Below are 20,445 nucleotides of genomic sequence, written 5' to 3'. Positions count from 1 at the left end.
CTTCCTTTAGTGTGGGACTGCAATGTAGAAATGTAAGTTAAATAAACCCTTTCCTCTCCAACTTACTTTTTGGTCATGGTGTTTTGACTCAGCAATAGAACCCTAGCTAAGATAGTAATGTTAGTTAGCTAATTCAAGATTGTTAGAGAACTACAAATCTTCATCCTGTCCTGTGTTTCTTGTTTCTCTTTTAAATCATCAGCCATTTAACCGTTTGGTGCCGCCTGATGTTATGAGTCATTAAGCTGTAGTATTTGGAACCAGCTTCGGTTTTTGTGTAGTCTCTTTATAGTTGATGCATTAGGTAATACCTCAGTGAAACCGAGAAGTGTCTCTAAGGTCCCTCCCTGCCAGACCTAGGAAAAGCAAGTTTCCTGCCTCTCAGTCTAGTGTTCATCCCTGTGTATTGTACCATCTTTGAAGGGTCTTTGATCAATGTGCATCTCTTAGATTGAACCAGTTTCCTTTTATTTCTTCCTCTAAAGATACTGACTCTCAAAAAGTGAGAATTCTAATTGACATGGAGGAGAGTGGGTGACCTGAAAGTCTCTCTGATGTTATCTGGGCCCACCCCACCTTTTGGAACCCTATAGGAAGGGATAAGAGTGACGTCAGAAGAAAGTTGGAGGCTGGTGGGGCCAGGTAGGGTGTGTGTAAAAACTTTTCTTAGACGTTGGGAATATTGTGTTAACTGAAGACTGGATTGCTACCCTTCTTCCTATACTTCTGTTGACTTAGAAAACAAACTTCAGTCTGAAGACTCTTAAAATTCAGTTCTCCTCTCCTGATTCTAAACTTAAAAATGTTGTTGTTCACTGTATGCATATATTAAATAAAAATATTTTATGCTGGGAATATACCACTCCCAACATAAAATATTATAAATCTATAGTAGAAGGTATAGGGAAAGTATTGCTTTTTTGTCTTCTCTAATAATTTAATATAAAAATGCTTTATTAGCTAATTCCTATCCTCTTCTCAACTAGCTCCATTTCTGCTTTTATGCTGGAGTGTGTGTGAGTGTGTGAGTGTGTGTGTGTGTGTGTGTGAGTGTGTGTGTGTATGTGTTATCCAGTGAGATTCACTAGGTTTATTTACAGGTGCATGGGTTCTTAGAAAGACTGCTCCACTAAAGAAAATGTCTCTGCCTTCCTCAGCAAATGCTGGCAGGATGTATGGCACCCGGGAGGGTAGAGTGTCGTGCGCCACCCCACCCCATCCCCACATCATATATGACTGGCCCGATGGTGTGCAGGTAATCACAGCTCAAGAGTGCCGGCCATACCATGTCCTGAACTCAGCGTTCCATACCTCTTCCCCAGTTTCCTCTGGCTCTTAGGTTCTTTCCACTCTTCTCAGCTGTTCCCAAGCCTAGGAGGGCTAGGAAAGTTGTCCCCTTTATGGCTGGGCATCAAACACTCATTTGTTCTCAGTCCTTTGACCAGTAATGTGCATTCATTGTAGAAGAAATAGAAAACTCACATTAATCACTATCAATATTTGGTACCTCATTGGGAGATATTTGCTTTTGGTGTCTCTTTTATTATACAGCATAGAAAACAGCTAACATCTGCATTAACACAAATCCTAAGCAGTGTCATAGGCTTATGATCTTAGAAAAATATTTCTAATTTCTGTATAGTTTCCTAAGCAGACATACTGTAATTAGTCTCTCACCCGTTGTTGGGCTTTACATTAAAAGTGCCATTATAAATTACAGATTTTACAAATTCTGAATCAAATAATCTCTGCTGTTGGGCAGGTTCTTCTTAGTGTGTGCTTCCCAAGATGTTTATGAACACACTCCTTTCTGCTGAAGACCCCTTTTCTCAGTGTTTCCCCAACTCTGTGCCTTCTACTGATAGTTACTTTAGTCACCTCACAGTGCTTTGTCAGCTTAGTGGGCAGTCAGAGCTGGTTTCTTGCACCATTGTGACTCTGTAGCTCCATCCAGTATTAGGAATGTAGTGGGTACCCAGTTAAATATTTGTTGAATGCTTTTGAAGCTTTTAGAACAGAGGTTCTCAACCTGTGGGTCACGACCCATTTGAGAGCCAAAGACCCTTTCACAAGGGTCACCTAAGATCACCAGAAAACACAGATATTTATGTTATAGTTCCTGACAGTAGCAAAATTACAGTTTATGAAATAGCAACAAAAATAATTTCATGGTGGGGTCACCACAGCATGAGGAACTGTATCCTGGGGTCCACATCATTAGGAAGGCTGAGAACCACTGCTTTAAAATGTTATGTGACTGATTTTCATGTGACAGTTTTGGATTTTTTTTAAAGACTTGTTTATTTTTGTATATAAGTGCTGTTGGCATGTCCTCTCCTCACCAGAGGTGGACATTGGATCCCATTACAGATGGTTGTGAGCCATCATGTAGGTGCTGGGAATTGAACTCAGGTCCTCTGGAAGAGCAGCCAGTGCTCTTAACCGCTGAGCCACTTCATCAGCCCAAGTTTTAGATTGTTAAAAATATCTTTTAAAGTTTACATCATACATGTGACACCCATGGGCATAGAAGAATAGAGGAATTTAAGTTTAAATTAGGATTGATTTTTTTTTTCCGGCTTACCTTTGTATCCGGCAGTGGGAGAGAGGGCAGGTTTTAGGTTGGAGCTTCCTGCTTTGTAATCTGGACTTCGTATCCCTCTCTTCCTTTCTCCACTGCTTCCCTTATTCCTCCTTGAGACCCCCTTTCCTCTCCAGAGTTTAGGGTCAGAATCACTGTTTGACACAGCCTGCTATCTTCAAATTCAAGTCTTTCATTCTCATGGTGTCTGAGACTAAGTAAGAGGGAAGGTGATAAATATTTATTTCTTGTTTTTTATGTTTTGAGGCAAGTTGTTACCCTGCAGCCCAGGCTGGCTTAGAACTTCCAGTCTAGTCTGTTCTACCCTCAAAAGCTGATTTTCTCCAACAATCCCACCCATCGAAAGGCTTCAGGTTTCCAGGGAAACCCTTCAGACAGATTTCATAGGAAGTACAACTGCACACAGTTTATGTGTGTGTCTCAAGGTGGTTATTTTAATGCCTGTAAGGCCTCTCCCTCCTCTGTTCTTAGGCGACTACCCTGTAATACTTGGCTAACCACAATCATTGGATTCTCCCTGGAGCCTGAGCTTTGTCAGGTTTTCTTTGCTTTTTTGATAGAAAGTTTTATAAATACAGGCCTTCTGATAGTTGGAGAAAACGCTAACGCTGTCCCTTTTCTCTTGGAGGATCATTAGTAAATATTTAATGGCTCTTTCTGAGCACAGTATGAATACTTAAAATATTAATTGCAGCAGCCATTTGCCATTTGTTGGTACACTTCTATTGAGAATGACTTACTTTTGAGCATTCTGTGTGATAATATAAAGCCAGACTCATTTCTGTTTAGGTATGTTTTCCATGTGTGTATGTCACTGATGCTGGGGATCACACCTAGTGTCTTCTTGTACATGCTGGTAAGCACTCTGCCACTGACACCCACATCCCTTAGTGAAGACAGTTGCAGTATTGATAGCATTGGAATTGAAAAAGTTTAGCCATCTACGTGGGTATTTTTATATGTCACTTATGTTCTGTTTACTTTCTTGGAGCAGGGCATACAGGTTAGAGGACCGCCCCTCCTGCTTTTCCAGGTTAAAAAGCTTCACTTTCCTGAAGCATTAAGATGGATTGAGGGTGGGAGTGTTCTCAGAGTCCAGCGAGGAGAAAGTGAAGTTCAAACAGCAGTGCGAGACACTGTGAAGAGGGACCCTCTTGTGATCACTAGTGGTTTAAGTGTGTTCCATGTTAGCCAGTTCACTGCCATCACTGCGCTGTTGAAATCACCCGTGGAATTTTTAAAATTCTACACACTAGACCCACTACTAAATTAGGTTCTCCAGGGCTAGTGTATAAGAATCAGTATTTTAAGAAGGCTTTCCAGGAGGTTTTAGTTGTAGCCAAGAGAAGCATTCCCATGAAGTTCAGATACCCTTCAGAGAAGGTGCGTTACGCTGCTTCTGGCTTTAGTTAGAGCTCATCAGTTATACTTAATCAAGTGGGTATTATTGGAGGCAACCTAGGTTCATTCTTTTCAGTAACCAACATTCATTGGGCCTTAGAACCTGTACCAGATTTTCATTAGTTGCTAGTGATACAGAGATAAAGTTGATCAGGTGGTGTGGTCTAGTAGAGGAGAGAGAAGTAACTATACTATGTCACATGCAAAGTGTGTAAATAGAGACATGGCTCGGGTATTTACTGAGACCTTAGTAGGGCCTTTAACTGCCTGAGGTTTGGAGTGTGTGTGTGTGTGTGTGTGTGTGTGTTGACATTGTGTGTGTGAATGGAGGTGCTAAGAAGAAATAAGGAATAGTCAGAATTTCACAAAGAAGGCTATCGAATAAGAGTTTATCAGGTCGGAAAAGGGGAGGTAGAGGCAGGGCTTCCCTGTTAAGAACTAAGGGATGTGCATTCAGGGCTTGACTGGAGAGAAGATGTTTATGGATTACTTAGAGTTGTCCTAGAAGGTAAGCCAGTGCTGTGGCATACTGCTGTTAACCATTGTTGATACCTTGCAATTGTTGTCTTGCACGACTAGAGGTCACATGATCAGGTCTCCATAGGCCATCTTAAAGACTACAGCTGCTGGAAGGAGGCTGGGGAGAGAGAGGACAGAGAGAGGAGAGTTTTGTTTTGTTTTTAATTTTAGGTTATTTTTGTTCTCTGTTGGTACAGAGCCTCAGGTTAATGCTGTTTTATAGAAATTGTCATCGCTGTCACCTGGTCACTGCTCCCAACATCTCACTCTGGGAAGATTCATCACAGTTGAATTACATCATTTTGCTCATTATTGCCACCAGGAACTTTGAATATGTTCTTATTCAAAAGTTTTCATTTTGGCACCTTCAGGTTATTTTTGTGTGTCTTTGTGTGTGTGTGTTATGTTAACTTCCGCCCCGTAAAAAGAACACCCGTTAGCATTTACCTTACTTCTTTTGCTTCTGTACATCTTCTCTCTTTACATTGTGAATGCTTCATATTTGTGCGAAATCATTTTTATTATACATATGTCTGTGTATATGTATGTATGTGTGTGTGTTGTATATGTGTGCGCTTGTATCATGTGTGGAAGTCAGGATAATTTGTGGGAGTCGGTTTTCTGCTTCTACTGTGTGGATTTGGGGTATTGAACTCGGGTGGTCAGGCCTGGCAGCAGCTGCCCTTTGCTGCTGTGCCATCTGCTGGACCCAAACGGTGCTTACGTGATGCTTTACCTGGATGCTTTACCAGGACAGCGGCTGTTTTCCTCTCGACTCCACTGTCTGCGGGACTGTTGTTACTAATGAGAAGTTTAGTTACTCCACCAGTTTATTACTCATTCGTCAGTGACTTTGTTACTTGGTTTTTCTGTATCCCTGCCTCTCTGTAATGTATGCAGTTGCAGGTTATTTTTACTTCTCGTGTTTATTGTGTATCTAACTTTCCTTTTCAGTACTGAGGTTTAAACCCAGGTCTTCGCACATGCTAGGCAGTGCTTTGGGCTCTTTTCACTTTTGCTTCTTAGCTGGAGGATCTCTGGTCAGGGCTACACTTGAGCTTCTAATCCTCCCGTTACAGTCTCCAGGGAGCACCTAGGATTGTAGGCTGTGTCACTAAGCCTGGCATGGGAAATGTTTTATTAAGTTTTTTAATAAGTGAAAATGTAAGTAAAATAATGGATAGTAATAATCTTATTATTTTCCAGAAACATGCAGGGAAACTTAGTTGTACTAGCTAAAGATGCATTTCCTTTGGCAGAAGATAGAGAGATCTATGAGCTCGGAAGGTCTCAGTTACAGTCTCGACTCTGTCAGCTTTCAAGGCTACTTATGACCTTATACAGGTCAAGTTTGTACTGTATGTGTTTTTCAGCACAGCGTTGTTTCTGTGAGGGTAATTAGATGATTCTAAAAATGTCTGGAAGCTAGAAGCATTGTGTGTGCGGTACAGACAAGTTATAGAAGTGCCCCTTTAATGCTTGTTTTCTCTAAATTAATTCCTAGTGTTGTATTCTACTTGGTTTGTCGCAATGAATTAACTTGGTATACTTTTTTAAGAAAAGTCTATAGAGGAAATATAATTATTTTAATTAGCTCATATCTGAATATATCATCTACTGTATTTGGATATAGACCTCTGAAGTTTAACTGCTTTGTGTAATCTTTTATCCTCTTGCGTGTGTGTGTGCATGTGTGCAAGTCTGTGCACACGCAGTCAGTCACCTGTGTGTTTATGTTAGCAGCTGGAGGTCAGTTTCTGATATCTCTGTCACTCCCCATCTTAGTTCCTTAGACAGGTTCTCAGTGAACCTGCAGCCAGCATTTTGACCTGGCCCTGGGATCCTCCTGCCTCTGTGCCCTCAGGGCACACGGCCACATCGGGCTATTGTCTGGGTGAAATCAGGTCCGTGTGCTTGAGTGGAAAGCATTTCATCTATGGAGCCACCTCCCGCCCACTTATGTCCCTTTAGAGGTGCTAAGACTAAACTTGATTTATTTTTTAAATTTAACAGGCAGCCAGATAAATTGGTGGTAGTCTGGACGAGAAGAAGTCGGAGGAAGTCTTCCAAGGTGAGTCCATTCTGAACAGTTGCCACGTGCAAATCTGTGCCAGGCTTAGTTTGTTAGTTTGTTGTTGAGGGGAGGACTCAGCATTGTGGAGTGTCGAGTTGTCTGAGTCCATTGCTGGGTCTCAGGAGAGCAAGGGTTGATTTTTTTTCCTCTTTATACGGATAGACACTAGACAGAATTTTAAAATGTCCAGTTCTGTAACTACTTTTAAACTTCCTGTTCCGTAGAGAAATACATTTTTTTGTGAGCATACGACTGTAAACATAGATACTTGAAGTTGGTTTTTCCGTATAGATAGGTCTGTATTAAGAAAAGTTTGTTAGTTGTTGGCAATTGAAATTTAAAAAATTATTAAAGGCATCTTCCAAGGTGGGTTTTGTTCATTTTTGCTACATGGTCTCACTTTGTGTCTTCGCTGGCTTAGAACTTGTGATCTTCCCTTTTGTGCCTCCTGAGTGCTGGGATTACAGGTGTGTGCCACCACATCTGCCTCTTGTTTTATTTTTATTAAGCTAAAACTTATGCATCTATAATTAACCAAACCTTAGTTATTCAGTTCAGTGAGTGTCTTGGTCGCTGTTGTGTTGCTGTATAAAAGAAAGCATTTAATTGGGGCTTGCTCACAGTTTCAGAGGTTTAGTCCATTATCATGGTGGGGAGCATGGTGCCATAGGTAGACATGGTGCTGGAGATGCAGCTAAGAGTTCTCCATCGGCTTCATAGGCAGCAGGAAGAGAGACACTGGGCCAGGCTTTGATTTTGAAACCTCAAAGCCCAACCCCAGTGACACACTTCCTCCAACAAGGCCATACCTCCTAATCCTTTTCAAGTTTTGCTATTCCCTGATGATTAAGCATTCAAATATATGAGTCATTCTTATTCAAATCACCACAGTGATATATATTATAATTTGTAAGCATACATGTTTATAATTTATAATACACATATTATAAATACAACTTATATATACATACTTGTATAAATAATACTCCTATCAAAATGTATATTGCTATCAACATATTTTTTTTTGTTTCTTTTCCAGGCAGTTCCCAACCCTCAGAGACTAGCATTATTTTGATTTTCTGTCAGTAAAGACTAATTTTACCTATTTTTGAATTTCATATAAAAATGCTAAAATAGTATTTTTATAGCACTGTATATTTTTAATAGTACTATATATAGTTTTTATATAATATACTATTTTATGTGTGGTTTCCTTTGCTCAGCATCATGTTTTTGAGATGTGTTCATGTTCTTGCTTTATTTTATTTTTTTGTAGTTTACGGTTTTATTGCTAGATAGTATACCACTATGTGAATATACTGCAAGTTGATTAATTACTCAGCCCCCAATTATGTACTTTTTTTCACGCTTGTCAGTGTTAACAGCTAGAATCATTATTGCTCAAGTATTTTCTGTTTCTCTTGGCTGTGGGAATGCAGCTCTGGGTGATAGGACGGGTACCTTTTAACTTAAGAACTTGCCAAAAGTAAGAGTGATAGTACGAAATATAATAAATTAGTTTGTAACTTAGTTCAGAAAATACTCATTTTGATACTGAATATACTTTGTTATTTAATGACTTATTTGAAATTAAGTAGTTTTTATGAAGGAAAGATTCTTTCTCATGATATCAGTTATTGTTTGAATCTAGGTAATGAAATACAGATTAATTTTCTCAGAAACCAGTATATTTTATAAGAAATTACTTTTTATTCTATTTATTTCTTAGTTTTAATGTTCTTCAAAAACCTCCTTTATACACAGTCAGCTCTGTATTTAGGAGTTTCATGTGAATTCAACCAACTATGAACTGAAAATATTTGGGGAAAATTGTGAGTGAGTCGGGTGTGGTGGAGCTATCTGTAATCTCAGTACCTGGGAGGTGGAGGCTGGAGGCTCAGATAGATGTTCAAGGTCAGTCTGGGTTTTGTGAAACCTGCCTCCAAAAATTGTCAGTCTTGAACATATGCAAAACTTCCCCTCATTATTCCCTAAACAATATGGGATAGCTAGTAGTTAGTTACACGGCCTCACATTGCAGTGGGCATTTGTAAATGTCTTGATGATTTAAAATACATGGGAACAAGTGCACAGGTCATATGCACACACTACATCATCTATGTAAAGAATTGAGCATCAGTGGAATCCCGACTTTCAAATGTTACTGTACTTCAGAATTCCTGTCGTTTTCTTGGAATATTAGAGGTATATAACAGTTTATAAGACTGACAGAGTTAAGCTTATAACATATATATATTATATGTATATATCTCCTGTATATTTATGGAAATGTTTTATAAATTATATATAATAGCTAAATAAGGAAGTTTAAAACTGACACTCAGATATTATACTGACAGTTAAATTAGACAGTAAATAATTAGGCAATTTGCCTTTTTAATTTAAAGTTTAATTCCTAGTTAATTGCTCATTTTCTGTTGGTACATGTATATTTTATAGCTAACTATTTAAAGAGCTCATTGCAGATTCATTTTGATTAAAATAATTAGTATGGGCAATTAACACAATATGAAGCTTTCCTTCTTTCTCAAGCAGTGACATTTATATCACAGACTTTGTCAAGCTGTAATTGATTTGTAAAGGCATACGTAAATCAGTTTTCAGTATATGTGACCATAGCATCCGAGCAGTTGTGATAAACCAGAACATGGCATTTTATGTTTTGCTGTTGAAACTCCCGCTTTCTAACTAGGATTTGAACTTTGCAGAGAGGTGTAAGAATACCAAAGGGAAACCTGTCACCATCACCTTCCGTAGCCTTGCTTCGTGATGAGTTTTTCACATGTGTACCCTTCCTGTCAGGAGGATACACTGGGGAGCTTTACCTGAGGGAGGTTATGTCAGCACAGTCAAATTGCTTAATAGGTGACATATGAAACACAGTAGATGCACTTTTTAAATTTGTAAAATATAAGTTTAATGAAGTATAAAATTGGAAATTTTAGTGAAACTTTTTGCTGTGTGTGTGTGCATGTTTGTAGGTGTGTGGTTGCATGTATGTGCACCTGTATAAGGAGGCCACCTTATATATTGAGGCAGGGTCTCTCAAATCTAGAGCTTGCTGACTGGGCTAGCCTAGCTAGCTGGCCTGCTCCAGGGATCTCCTCTCGAGTTCTGGGATTCCAGGCAGGTGCCACATCCATTGAGCGTTTCCATAGGTCCTGGCTTGCTGAGCTCTCAGGTCCACACCCTTGCATGGATGCACCTTACCTACTTAGCCTCCACTAGCCCTCACTGGAGCACGTTGGTTATGTATAGAAAGTACCAATCTTTTAGGTAAGTGCGGCGTGAAATAATTGGAAAGCAGTCAGTGTATTTTATAGAGTTCGTACCTGCCCAAGTTTTATTTCTGTTACTATACTAAAATATCCTGGCAAAATGCATCTTAAGGGAGGAAAGGTTTGTTTTAGCTTGCAATTCAAAGTTACAGTTCATCATAGGGGAAAATCAAGGCAGAAATACACACACAGCCAGTCACATCACAGCAGAGTCTAGAACAGAGAGAAATGGCTGAACCTACTCTGCTTTACTTGCTTGCTTGTTGCTTACCAAGGTTCTCCGTTGCACAGTTCAGGGCCACGCGTAGGCAATGTGCTGCCCACAGTGTGCTGGGTCAGTGAACAGCTGAGAGAAATCCCCTACAGACATGCTTTCAGGCCAGCCTAATCAAGATACTTCCTTAATTGAGACTATTCCCATTCTAAGCTGTGGCAAATTCATATTCAGTACTACCATCAGAGTATCCTCAATTAAGTAGTGTTACATTTTCCCCAGGCCTGCCTTTTGCAGATATCAAATGGTATTAATATATATGATCCAAAAAGTAAGAAAGAAAAACTGTATACAGAGATCTGAATAATGTGTCCTAGTCGCTTAGCTGTATTAGGATGCTGGCAAATGATGATAATTGTAGTTATCATTTGTAGGGTAAAGCTTGCTAACTGTGCTAAGGCGGTGACTACTTCTACACGTGTCTCTATGCAATCACTTTCTAGGGAAATTCTTTTATATAATCTGCTAATCATGCATGAAAACTGACCAGGGTTCTTAGATATTTACCAGTGTTTCCCTCCCTCCCTCTCTGGTTTTTCAAGACAGGGTTTCTCTGTGTAACAGCCCTAGCTGACCTCAGACTGGCCTTGAACTCACACAGAGATCCACCTGCCTGTGCCTTCCAAGTGCTGGGATAAAAGGCGTGCACCACCACTGCCCAGCCTATCTGTATCCCATAACTTACAGTTTTGATGGCTCTGCATAATTTTATCTATCTGTCTGTCTAATCACCAAAATTATCATTAGGTACCTGTATTAGACTTTTTATTCTTTGCCCCGTGAGCCTCCCCCAGCTCTGGGTTACAGCTGCACACAAGCACACCTGCCAGTTTTAAATGGGTTCTGGAATATAAATGCAGGTCCTGTGCCGTGAGACTCCGCCCCCTTGTACGTCTGTCTTTGTGTCTGTACTCATGTACTGTTATTATGAGAAAGTGGCCTTTGGTGCTGGAAAACAAAGAGCAACAAACCCCCCAGCTGTCTCCTTGTGTCCGAGGCCAGTCCTCTTAGCTTTTCTCCCTTGGTTTCTGCATCATCACGGTTTCCCTCTTCACTGGTTATTTCCCATTAGCATAAGTGCATTTTTTTGTCTTTACAGATTGTCTTCAGATGTTATTTTCTCAGCTGTGGGTAACTTGTTTCTTTCCCTCAACGCAATTGTGTTCTCTTGTGAAGTACCTTCAGTTTCTCTCTTCCCTTTCTGTCTGAGCTCATTCCAATCTGACTTCCCCCCTGGACTGTAGCGTTGAAGCTGTTTGTTTTGATGTTAGTTGAATCCGGTGGTCTTTTCCCAGCTTTACGCTGTCACCTGCCACCAGCTGTGGGCCCTTCTCTTTACAGCACGGCTCGGGCACCTCATGCTCCTGGGTTTTCTTTACTCTCCTGACACACTTTTGCCTCCTTGTTTCATTTCCTTGTCTTGTTCATGTTGTCCCCAAGGTCTCATGCAGACTACCCTCCCAAGCCCCCAGGTTTGCATGCCAGGAAAGCGGTCCATCACTGAACTACATCCCAACCCGGATTTCTTACTCTTTATCTGTTCTCACTCTCCTAGGATCATATCCATTCTAAAGATTTAAGTAGTATCTGTATGCTAATAATTCCCAAATTGTAACAATACTTGACTGAGCTCCCTGTTTGAAGACCTGAACTAGTGTATCTAATAAGCGACTGAGATTTGATGTGTATAAAACTGAGCTGAGCTTGGCCTTGCCTCATATACAGTGGCAGCAGTTCTTTCTTGTAGTTCCTCAAGAACAAAACAGCTTTACCTCACTCAGCTCTAGCTACTTTCGTTCTCTCCTACATAAACAGCAGATCTTGGTCACGATCTGTAAAATGAAACAGTGTACCAGAATGTGGCTACTCTGCCACCTTTTTACCACCCTGGTCAAGTCCCCCCCAGCTCTCCTCCTTATTGCAGTGGCCTCCTACTGTCCTTAGCTGTTTCCTCTATTACCAAGTCTGTTGTGGACTCATTGGCTAAAAGAGTCAACTTAAACACAGCGTAGACCAGCATTCCTCTGTTTTAAACCTTCCTCTGAGAATCTGAGAGGCCTACTAGGGCCTTCCCAGGCTGGGCCTCCATTGTTGCCGGCAGCACTCCCTGGCCACTCTGCTCCAGGCATGTTACCTGTTAGAAACTTGATGTGCTTCGGTGCCAGCGTTGTCCCACCCTCAGAAGGCTTCTTCCTGTACTTGTAGATCTCATTTCTTCATCCTTCCCCCGTGTCACTGCTTCCACGAAGCCACCTCTGACTGCCCTGGGGAAAGCTATGTCCTTCTGACCCCTGTATCCGTCTTCTCTGCTCTTTTTCTTCCCCTGACATTTGTGCTCCACGTAACATACTGCTTAGGTAATCTGAATAATTACCTAAGCGTCTGTTACTACGTACACCATAACCCCCCTCCACCAAAGCAGGAAATCTCTCCCAGCTCTGTGGCCCAGTGACCCAGAGTGGGGAATGAGTAGTTTCCACCTTTGGAAGGTTCCTTCCACACGTGCGATGAGTTTGGCACACTCGGATCTGAGTTTGTGGACTGACACATAGCTATTGTTATCTTCTTCCGACACATCCAGAGTTTTGCCGCATGTAAAGATGAAAACTTACTAGCCCTGCCTGGCATGACATCTCTCTTCAGCTCAACTTTGGTTAATAATGCACAAGGGAGATCTGGAGATGAACTTTAAAGTCAGGGTGGTGAAGTTTCCAAGGGAATTTGGGTAATCAAGGTTTATAAGTAAGACACCTCCCAAATCACAAGAATTAGAAACAATGACTGGAAAAGCTAGAGTTTGCTTTCCCATGTCCTAAATAAGAAGCATTGCAGTTTAGGGGAAATGAACTTAAATATCCTCCCCTCCTCCTTTTTCTGGAGCCCTCGGCCTCCTGAGTTGCTGGGACCACTCATGCATGGCTGCACCCTGCTAGATTTTCCTGAAATTTCTTTTTTTCTTCAAGTTTTATGCATATGGTTGTTCTGTCTGCACCGCTTAAGTCCTGGTGCCCATGAAGATCAGAAGAGGATGTTGGATTCCCTGGAACTGGAGTTCCAGATGGTTGTGAGCCACCATGTGGGTTCCAGAGGACTTGAATCCGGGTCCTCTGGAAGAACAGCCTGCGCTCTTAATCACTCAACCGTTGCTTCAGACTTGAGATTTTCCTCAATAAATAAATTTGCCTCAAACTTCTCAATCACAAAAATAATCTTAAACATTGCTCCTCGTTAAAGTTTTCCGTAATCAGAAATAGCAGCCTTTAAGAACATGAGATGTCTTATTTTTCTGTCATTTCTTGTAGCATACCTGCATGTTTGTGTAGTGGGGTATATGAGGGTTTGCTTATAGGTCTATAGCTTTCATTTGTTTGAGCTATTCTGACCCAAGCTAATGCTTAAAATATTTTGTTTTGATGTTTGCTTTTATTTTGACTAGTGATTTTTGTCTGAGGGAGACTATTGTCGTTAGTGGATAGCTAAATAAGATTAATATACTTTTGTAGATTGTTAACCTTGCATTTTCCACACTTCATAATTGAAGCTTTCATTTTTATTCTGGTAGGCTCACAGCTGGCAACCGGGAATAAAAAATCCATACCGTGGTGTGGTTGTTTGGCCTGTTCCTGAAAACATTGAGATCACTGTGACTCTTTTTAAGGTAAGTTCTTTTTGTGTGTGTAGATTGTTTATAGTTGCATCTGTATGTGCTTCTGTATAAGATTATCACATGATTATTGAATGCATCTGCTCACCTGATGGTGTCATTACCAACAAGGAAGTTTGTACACTGTAAAGGCACCGCAGACTTTTAGATCCATAAGGCCCCTGGGCCTACTTTTCCTTGTACTCTACTCACAGGAATCTTTCAAGTGCTTTTCCTGTGCAAAGCTGAAGTTCCTGAAGTCTATTCTGCTCCTCATTTTGTTGACTTTGTTTGATAACAATTTACTTTAAAGTCAGTATTCAGTAAATATTGGTATTAATGCAGCATGATATTGTGGTTGTTGTTGTTGTTTTTAACTCTTTGAGTGCCTGCCACCAGCTCCCAAATAAATACATGGAGACTTATTCTTGTTTATGAATGCCCAGCCTTAGCATGGCTTGTAGCTAGCTTTTCATAAATTATCCTGTCTTCTTTTGCCTCTGGACTTTTTACCTTTATTCTATTATATCTCTTCCCTTCTTGCTCCATGGCTGGCTCTGTGGCTGGGTTGCTGGCACTTGGCGTCTTCCTCTCCTTCTCCTTTTCTCCCTCCTTCTCTTCTCTTTTTCTCCCTTCTGTTTATTTTCTCTGCCTGGCAGCTCCACCTGTCCTTCTTCTCCCTAGCTCTTTACTATACCAACCAGGTGTTTTGGATAGGCAGAGCAACACAGCTTTACAGAGTTAAGCAAATGCAACATAAAATAGTGCAACACATCTTTGCATCATTAAATAAATATTCCACAGCATAAACCAATGTAACATATCTTAAACTTCTACAACATGATGTATTTAAAATTTATAGCTGGTTAATTGCTGCTTGACTTTTTGGTCAAAATCAAGTGTAACAGTAAATATACATATCCATACACATATACTAAGCAAATATGTAATATATGTATGTATATAATTATGCAAATATGCATATATGTATGTATGTAGGTCCATATATACTGAGACAGGGTCTTAACAGGTAGCTCTGTCTGGCCTGGAACCTATTCTTGTTGGCCTCAAATCCACAGAAATCTGCTGAACTCTGCCTCTCCTGAGAGTAAAGACATGTGCCACCAAACCCACTAGCTAAAATATTTTATTAACATTGATATTTATGAAAATTATAACTTGAAAACAATATACTCTTTTAAAGTACAGATAAAAATACATACATTCATATATACTGTTTGCCTGTCTTTTATGTGTTTTTCTTGATATTTGCCTTATTTCTTTAACTATCATAAAATATTCAACACATATAATAATTAAGGACCAATTTACTAACCAACTTTTCTGCTCTCAAGAAATAGTGGGAGCAAAGTATGGCCTATTATTAGCCTTTTGGAAAGTGGTAGGATCAGAAAACAAATGCTTGCCAAAGCTGATGGCACAGGGGACTTGACAGAGAAGATCACAGTATCAAGGCTTAAGCCACAGAGTGAGTTCAAGGCCAGGGTAAATTAAGACCCTGCCTCAAAATAGAGAGCAGAGAGAGGCTTGACATGGTGCAGCATGCCTGTACTGCCTGTGCTGTCTCTTAAAGACATGTTCTGCTGCGTATTGAGTCCACCCTTGGGCTAAGTGGGACCAGTCCCCAAAATTTGTGGGGACACGGGGAGGTGGGGGAGCAAAGAGGGTGTGTGAAGATGGGTGTCTAGGAAACAGAAAAGGGGTGTGGTGATACAGCTGGTAACAGAGTGCTTGTTTAGGATGCTTGACTCCCTAGGTTCGATATTTAGGATCTCTCTCTCTCTCTCTCTCTCTCTCTCTCTCTCTCTCTCTCTCTCTCTTCCCTCTCTCTCTCTCAGCATTACTTCTCTGATTCATGTTAAAATTATTTTTACAGAGTTTTGGAAGGAGGTGGTATCCACTAAATGCTCTAGGACAATTAAATAGAGCTCAGAATGTGAAGCCGGTGTAAGAGAGTGCTTTTGATTTTGTGACCAAGTGACCAACGATATGAATTCTTTCTTGTGTTAGTCAGACTGCCCTTATAGCTGTGACAGACACCTAAGAGAAACAGCTTGAAGGAGAAAAGACTGTGTGTGTGTGTGTGTGTGTGTGTGTGTGTGTAGCCCTAGCTTGTGTGGAAGTCAAAGAAATCTAGGCAGATTAACTCTGCCTCCCACTTGCTGATACATATACACACTTACACGTACACATACACACTTCATTGTGCTTGCCATATATATATCACACACATATATTTTTGTTGGTGGTGACACCATCATCACCATCATCTCTTTACTTTGCTTAGGGAAAAATAAGAGAGTAAGTGGTAGCTGCTTTTCTGTTCATCTTTTCCCCTAGGCCAGTCTTGTTGCCTTTCTAGTGGCTGTCCTCAGAGGCTGCTACGAAACCCTTCTTTTCTATAACTCTCCTGCTGGAATGATACCCTAAGCATGGTAGTTAAGAGCAATACTTCTTGAGTCTCTGCCCACATCAGTTTGTTCTCGACCGTAGCTCCAAGGTTCTATCAATATTTCCATTTTACTGATAAGGGAGCTAAGACCAGTAGGGAGGTTAACGTTCCCAAATACCTTGAGTTAATTCAGTTCTTTCCTCTAGACCAGAGCAGTTCTCACCTGTGGGTCATGACCCCCTTGGGGGGTCACATATCAGATATTATGCATATCAGATAGTTAAGTTATGGTTCATATTAGTAGCATAATTACAGTTATGAAGTAGCAACAAAATAATTTTATGGTTGGGAGTCATCACTCCATGAAGAACTGTATTAAAGGGTCACAGCATTAGGAAGGTTGAGAACCATTGGTCTATAGGTTATGAATATTTACTACAGGTGCAAGCTCTCTGATACGCTTGAGAAAGACAGTTAAGCAGTCTCATCAAGTACATTTCTTATTTGGTCTACTCATATTGGTTAGCACAAATGAGCAGACAAAGCTATGCAGTGTTTCACATGTATTTTTAATGGTAGAGAACAGGAGATTGGAATGGAGTTGAAGTTCATAGCCATTTTCAGAAAGAGTTTGAGTGGAAAGTAGCAGTTAAAATTGTTGCTGGGAAGATCAGGAGTTAAGAGTGGTTTTCCATGCTGTGTGGGATTTGTTTCTCCGTCAGCAGTCATGCTTTTGAGCATTAAGATGTAGGGAACATGCCTCCCTCCTAGTCTGCAGCATTCTCTACTCGGTTATATTGTTGGAGCAACCTTGTTACCTTTTCCAGTATTTAAATGAGTATTTTCAGTAGGTCATTTATCTTCCACATCACCCAGAATTCTGATAGAAAAAAATAAAAAAAAATGCAACAACTTCATTCTTTTTTTTTTTTTTCAACTTCATTCTTTTATGGTAAGTTTCGGATCTTGTTTTTGAACAGCTCTTAAATATTCAAGCAAAAAAATTTCCTTATACTTTCCCCTCCTTTCAAGTTCACAGTTGACGTAATTTTGAAATTGTAAATGTTCTAAGATATTCACACAAGTAATTCACAGAGACATACTTTTTGAATTATTTATTTTGTAAAAATTTATTTTTGTGGGTATGGGTGTCTACATTGCACCTTTTGTGTACCCCGTGTGTGTGCTGCCTGTGGATGGCATGACTCCCTGCCTGGAGTTCCATGGTGTGAGGTACCAGGTGGGCGCCAAGGATGTTACCTAGGTCCTTTGGAAGAGCAACACCCAGTGCTCCTTCCTAATTGTGGAGAAACCTCTCCAGAACCCCTAAATTAAAAAAAAAAAAAAAAAAAAAAAAACCTTATAGATGTGGTGTTTGCCTGCATGTATGTCTGCACCGTGTGTGTGGCTGGTGCTGAGGACAGAAGAGGGTGTTGGATCCTCTGGACCTTAAACTACAGATGATTCTGAGCTGCCTCATGGCTGTTGGGATTCGAACCTGGGTCCCTTTGAAGAGCAACTAGTGCTTTCAACTGCCGAGGCATCTCCCTGAGAAGTACTTGAGAAATACATTTTAAGAAAGTTATCAGCATGTTTCACCTCTGTAATTTAACCAGAAGTTGATTTCTTTAGATTAATGCCTGGTTTTGAAATTTCAACTAAATTGAAAATAGATAAGGCTAGTAAAAAATTTAACAATGTATTAGAGTTTCAGAAGGGAAGAGGTAAGAAAGTTGACAACAGAAGTAATAAAGAAGGCTTGATTAATTACAGATGTTTTGTCTGGTCCATAATAAAATAATTCTGCAGACATCCACTTTAAAGGGCCTGAGAAATGAATATTGTTGCTGCTCTCATATCACTTACTGAAGTTTCCTATCAGGTTATTTCTTTGCCCTAATGAAATAATTCTTTAAAAATTGTTTTAGGTATACTACTTCATCTGTGTCTCAAAATGTTTTATTTGCTTTAAACAGTGAAGTATATCACTATATGAAGACACTGTTAAATATTTGTTTATCGATGTATCATTTATTCATGAATTAATTTATCCAATATTCTCAAAGGCTGCTGTGTGCCATGCATGTTTCTTGAGGCTGGAGGTTCAGTGGTTAAGTCAGGTGATCTGGAACTCCAGTGTAGCGTTCACATTTGTACCGAGTACCTGTCTCATCAGTCCCACACTCACTGGCACAGCGAGTGTTCAGTGCTGTGTCGCTGATGCCAACTGTGCTGTATTTCTAACAAAACAATAAAGATGAAAACCAGCAGGAGGACGAAGGTAGGAGGGCTCTCCTCGGCGTTGTCATGTTGTTACTTCGTCTCCAAGTAGTACTGTTTGTGTCCTAATTCAATATAAAAAGCCCTTCCAGTCTTTACAGTCACTGGAGCTGGGCATACAGACATGTGCCACTAGGCCTGGTTGAAAGTCTGGGATTATCACTGTAGTGATATCTCATTTATATTTCAATAAATAAAGCTTGCCTGGCAATCATAATGCAAAACAGCCACACTAGTCAGCCATACAGGCCCGGCAGTGGTGGTGCACGCTTTTAATCCCAGCAGCCATACTAGTTACCCATAGAGGCTGGGTGGTGGTGGTGCACACCTTTAATTCCAGCACTAGAGAGGAATATAAAGCAGGATGAGACAGGAACTTGCTATCTTTCAGTCTGAAGATTTCATAGAGGTAAGAGCTTTCTAGTGGCTTGACTGCTTTGCTTTTCTGATTTTCAGGTTGAACCCCAATATCTGTCTCTGGGTTTCTATTATTTGTGCTCCATATCGCATGTGTTGTAAGGGACTAAAGGAAATTTGAGTCATGCTAACATGGTTAGAGTTTGGCCTGAAGATTAGTCTGTGTGTGAAAGGTAAATGAACTGAAATACTGTTGTAGCCCCCTTTACCTTGAGATAGCCAGGATGGAAACTCAACTGTGACCATAGCAACAGAAGATTATAATTATGAACAAGATTCTTCCCAGTGAGGAGCAGGTGGAGCCTGAGACCCTGTACAGAGATACCAGCGTCCATCTCCATGTGGATGTGTCTAATCTTTAGTGTTTTAAGACAGTCCGCTCTACTGAAATACCATTGTACTGTGTATATCTCCACATGGAACGTGAATATCTACCCCTCGCACTAGACTTGAACTTGAATATATCAAATATAAACATATTATGAGCCCACTACTTTCTCTTTTTAAAGTTATTGAATTATTTTTTCTTGTAAAATTTTGATCATTTTGAAGTGGATTTGAAGGAATGCCAGTCTGTATCAAGAATTTACAGCTTAAAAGTGACAATATTGCTATTTTTCTTACCCCGTGTCTTAGTTACCTTTTCTTTTGCTGTGAGAAAATACTCTAACAGAAGCAACTTGAAGGAGACATTGTATGTTGTGGCAGGGAGGACCTGGGGCAGGAGGCTTGCTCACTTGCATCCCTGGCGGCCAGGAAGCAGAGGATTCACGTTCTGCTTTGTTCTCTGTGCACTCTGTTGCCTTTACTTCTTATATGTGCGGAAACCGCACACAGTTCTGCGTCTGGGTATTTTCTCTATCATGACGCTTTCCTTGTTTGTTTCTGCAAGATGAAATGTGTTGTTTTCTCATTTCCAGTGAGGACTTTGATTTCGTTTATAATACACTTATTCCTAGGAGAGTATGGACTATGTCTTTAAATACAGAGCAAGTATGCATGAGTCCATAGGTGACTTCTGCAATTGCTAGGGTAGTTTTTAGTATTTGTCAGCTAAGTGCCCGCAAAAGTGTGCCTCACATACGAAACAGCACTGCCTGTGGTGGCAGGAGCCCTCATCTCTAGATTCCTCAGGTCCTAACAGAAGAGGGGAGGATAGCTCATGTTGACTGGCTGTTCTGTCTGATTATGAAATCCCTTGGAATACTTAGAAATTCCAGGGGTTCGCATAATCTCTGTGTCAGAACCCAACGTCTCAAGTGGCACTTTTAGTTTCAAATACTGAAAGTTGTAGAACTTTGTGTGAGCATTTAGTCACTGAAATACTTGTTGACTCACAGAGTTGTCTGTCTGTGATCATGTGTCTTTGTCTTGTCATAGATGCAGCACTGGGAGAGATGTATCCACAAAAGGAAAAGAATTTCTTAATATAAAATATGATTGTTTTAGAGAAATTACTCAGTTTTCTTTAAAGAGGTTATTTTGCTCCTTCCTTTTCAAATGTTAGTAAAGCACAAACAAGT

The 20,445-nt window shown here is 40.3% G+C and overlaps 1 protein-coding gene across 10 annotated transcripts in view; it reads left to right on the top strand.

The window, feature by feature from the left end:
• Nucleotides 1-20,445, top strand: part of Ehbp1 (EH domain binding protein 1) — a 254,819-nt gene that overhangs the window by 30,197 nt on the left and 204,177 nt on the right. For all 10 annotated transcript variants that reach the window (XR_007591427.1, XM_050140935.1, XM_050140936.1 and 7 more), the window contains exons 3-4: nt 6,536-6,593; nt 13,732-13,827. Coding sequence is in view for 9 of the 10 variants with exons in the window: in XM_050140935.1 (XP_049996892.1) it covers nt 6,536-6,593; nt 13,732-13,827 (154 nt within the window). In the remaining variant the exon portion in view is untranslated. The remainder of the gene's footprint in view (nt 1-6,535; nt 6,594-13,731; nt 13,828-20,445) is intronic.

This window comes from Alexandromys fortis, unplaced genomic scaffold, assembly GCF_014885135.2.
Source record: "Alexandromys fortis isolate MF-2015 unplaced genomic scaffold, M_Fortis_MF-2015_v1.1 scaffold_7, whole genome shotgun sequence".
NCBI lineage: Eukaryota > Metazoa > Chordata > Mammalia > Rodentia > Cricetidae > Alexandromys > Alexandromys fortis.
The sequence above is the reverse complement of the archived record's forward strand: the minus strand, read 5'-3'. Positions and strand labels throughout refer to the sequence as shown.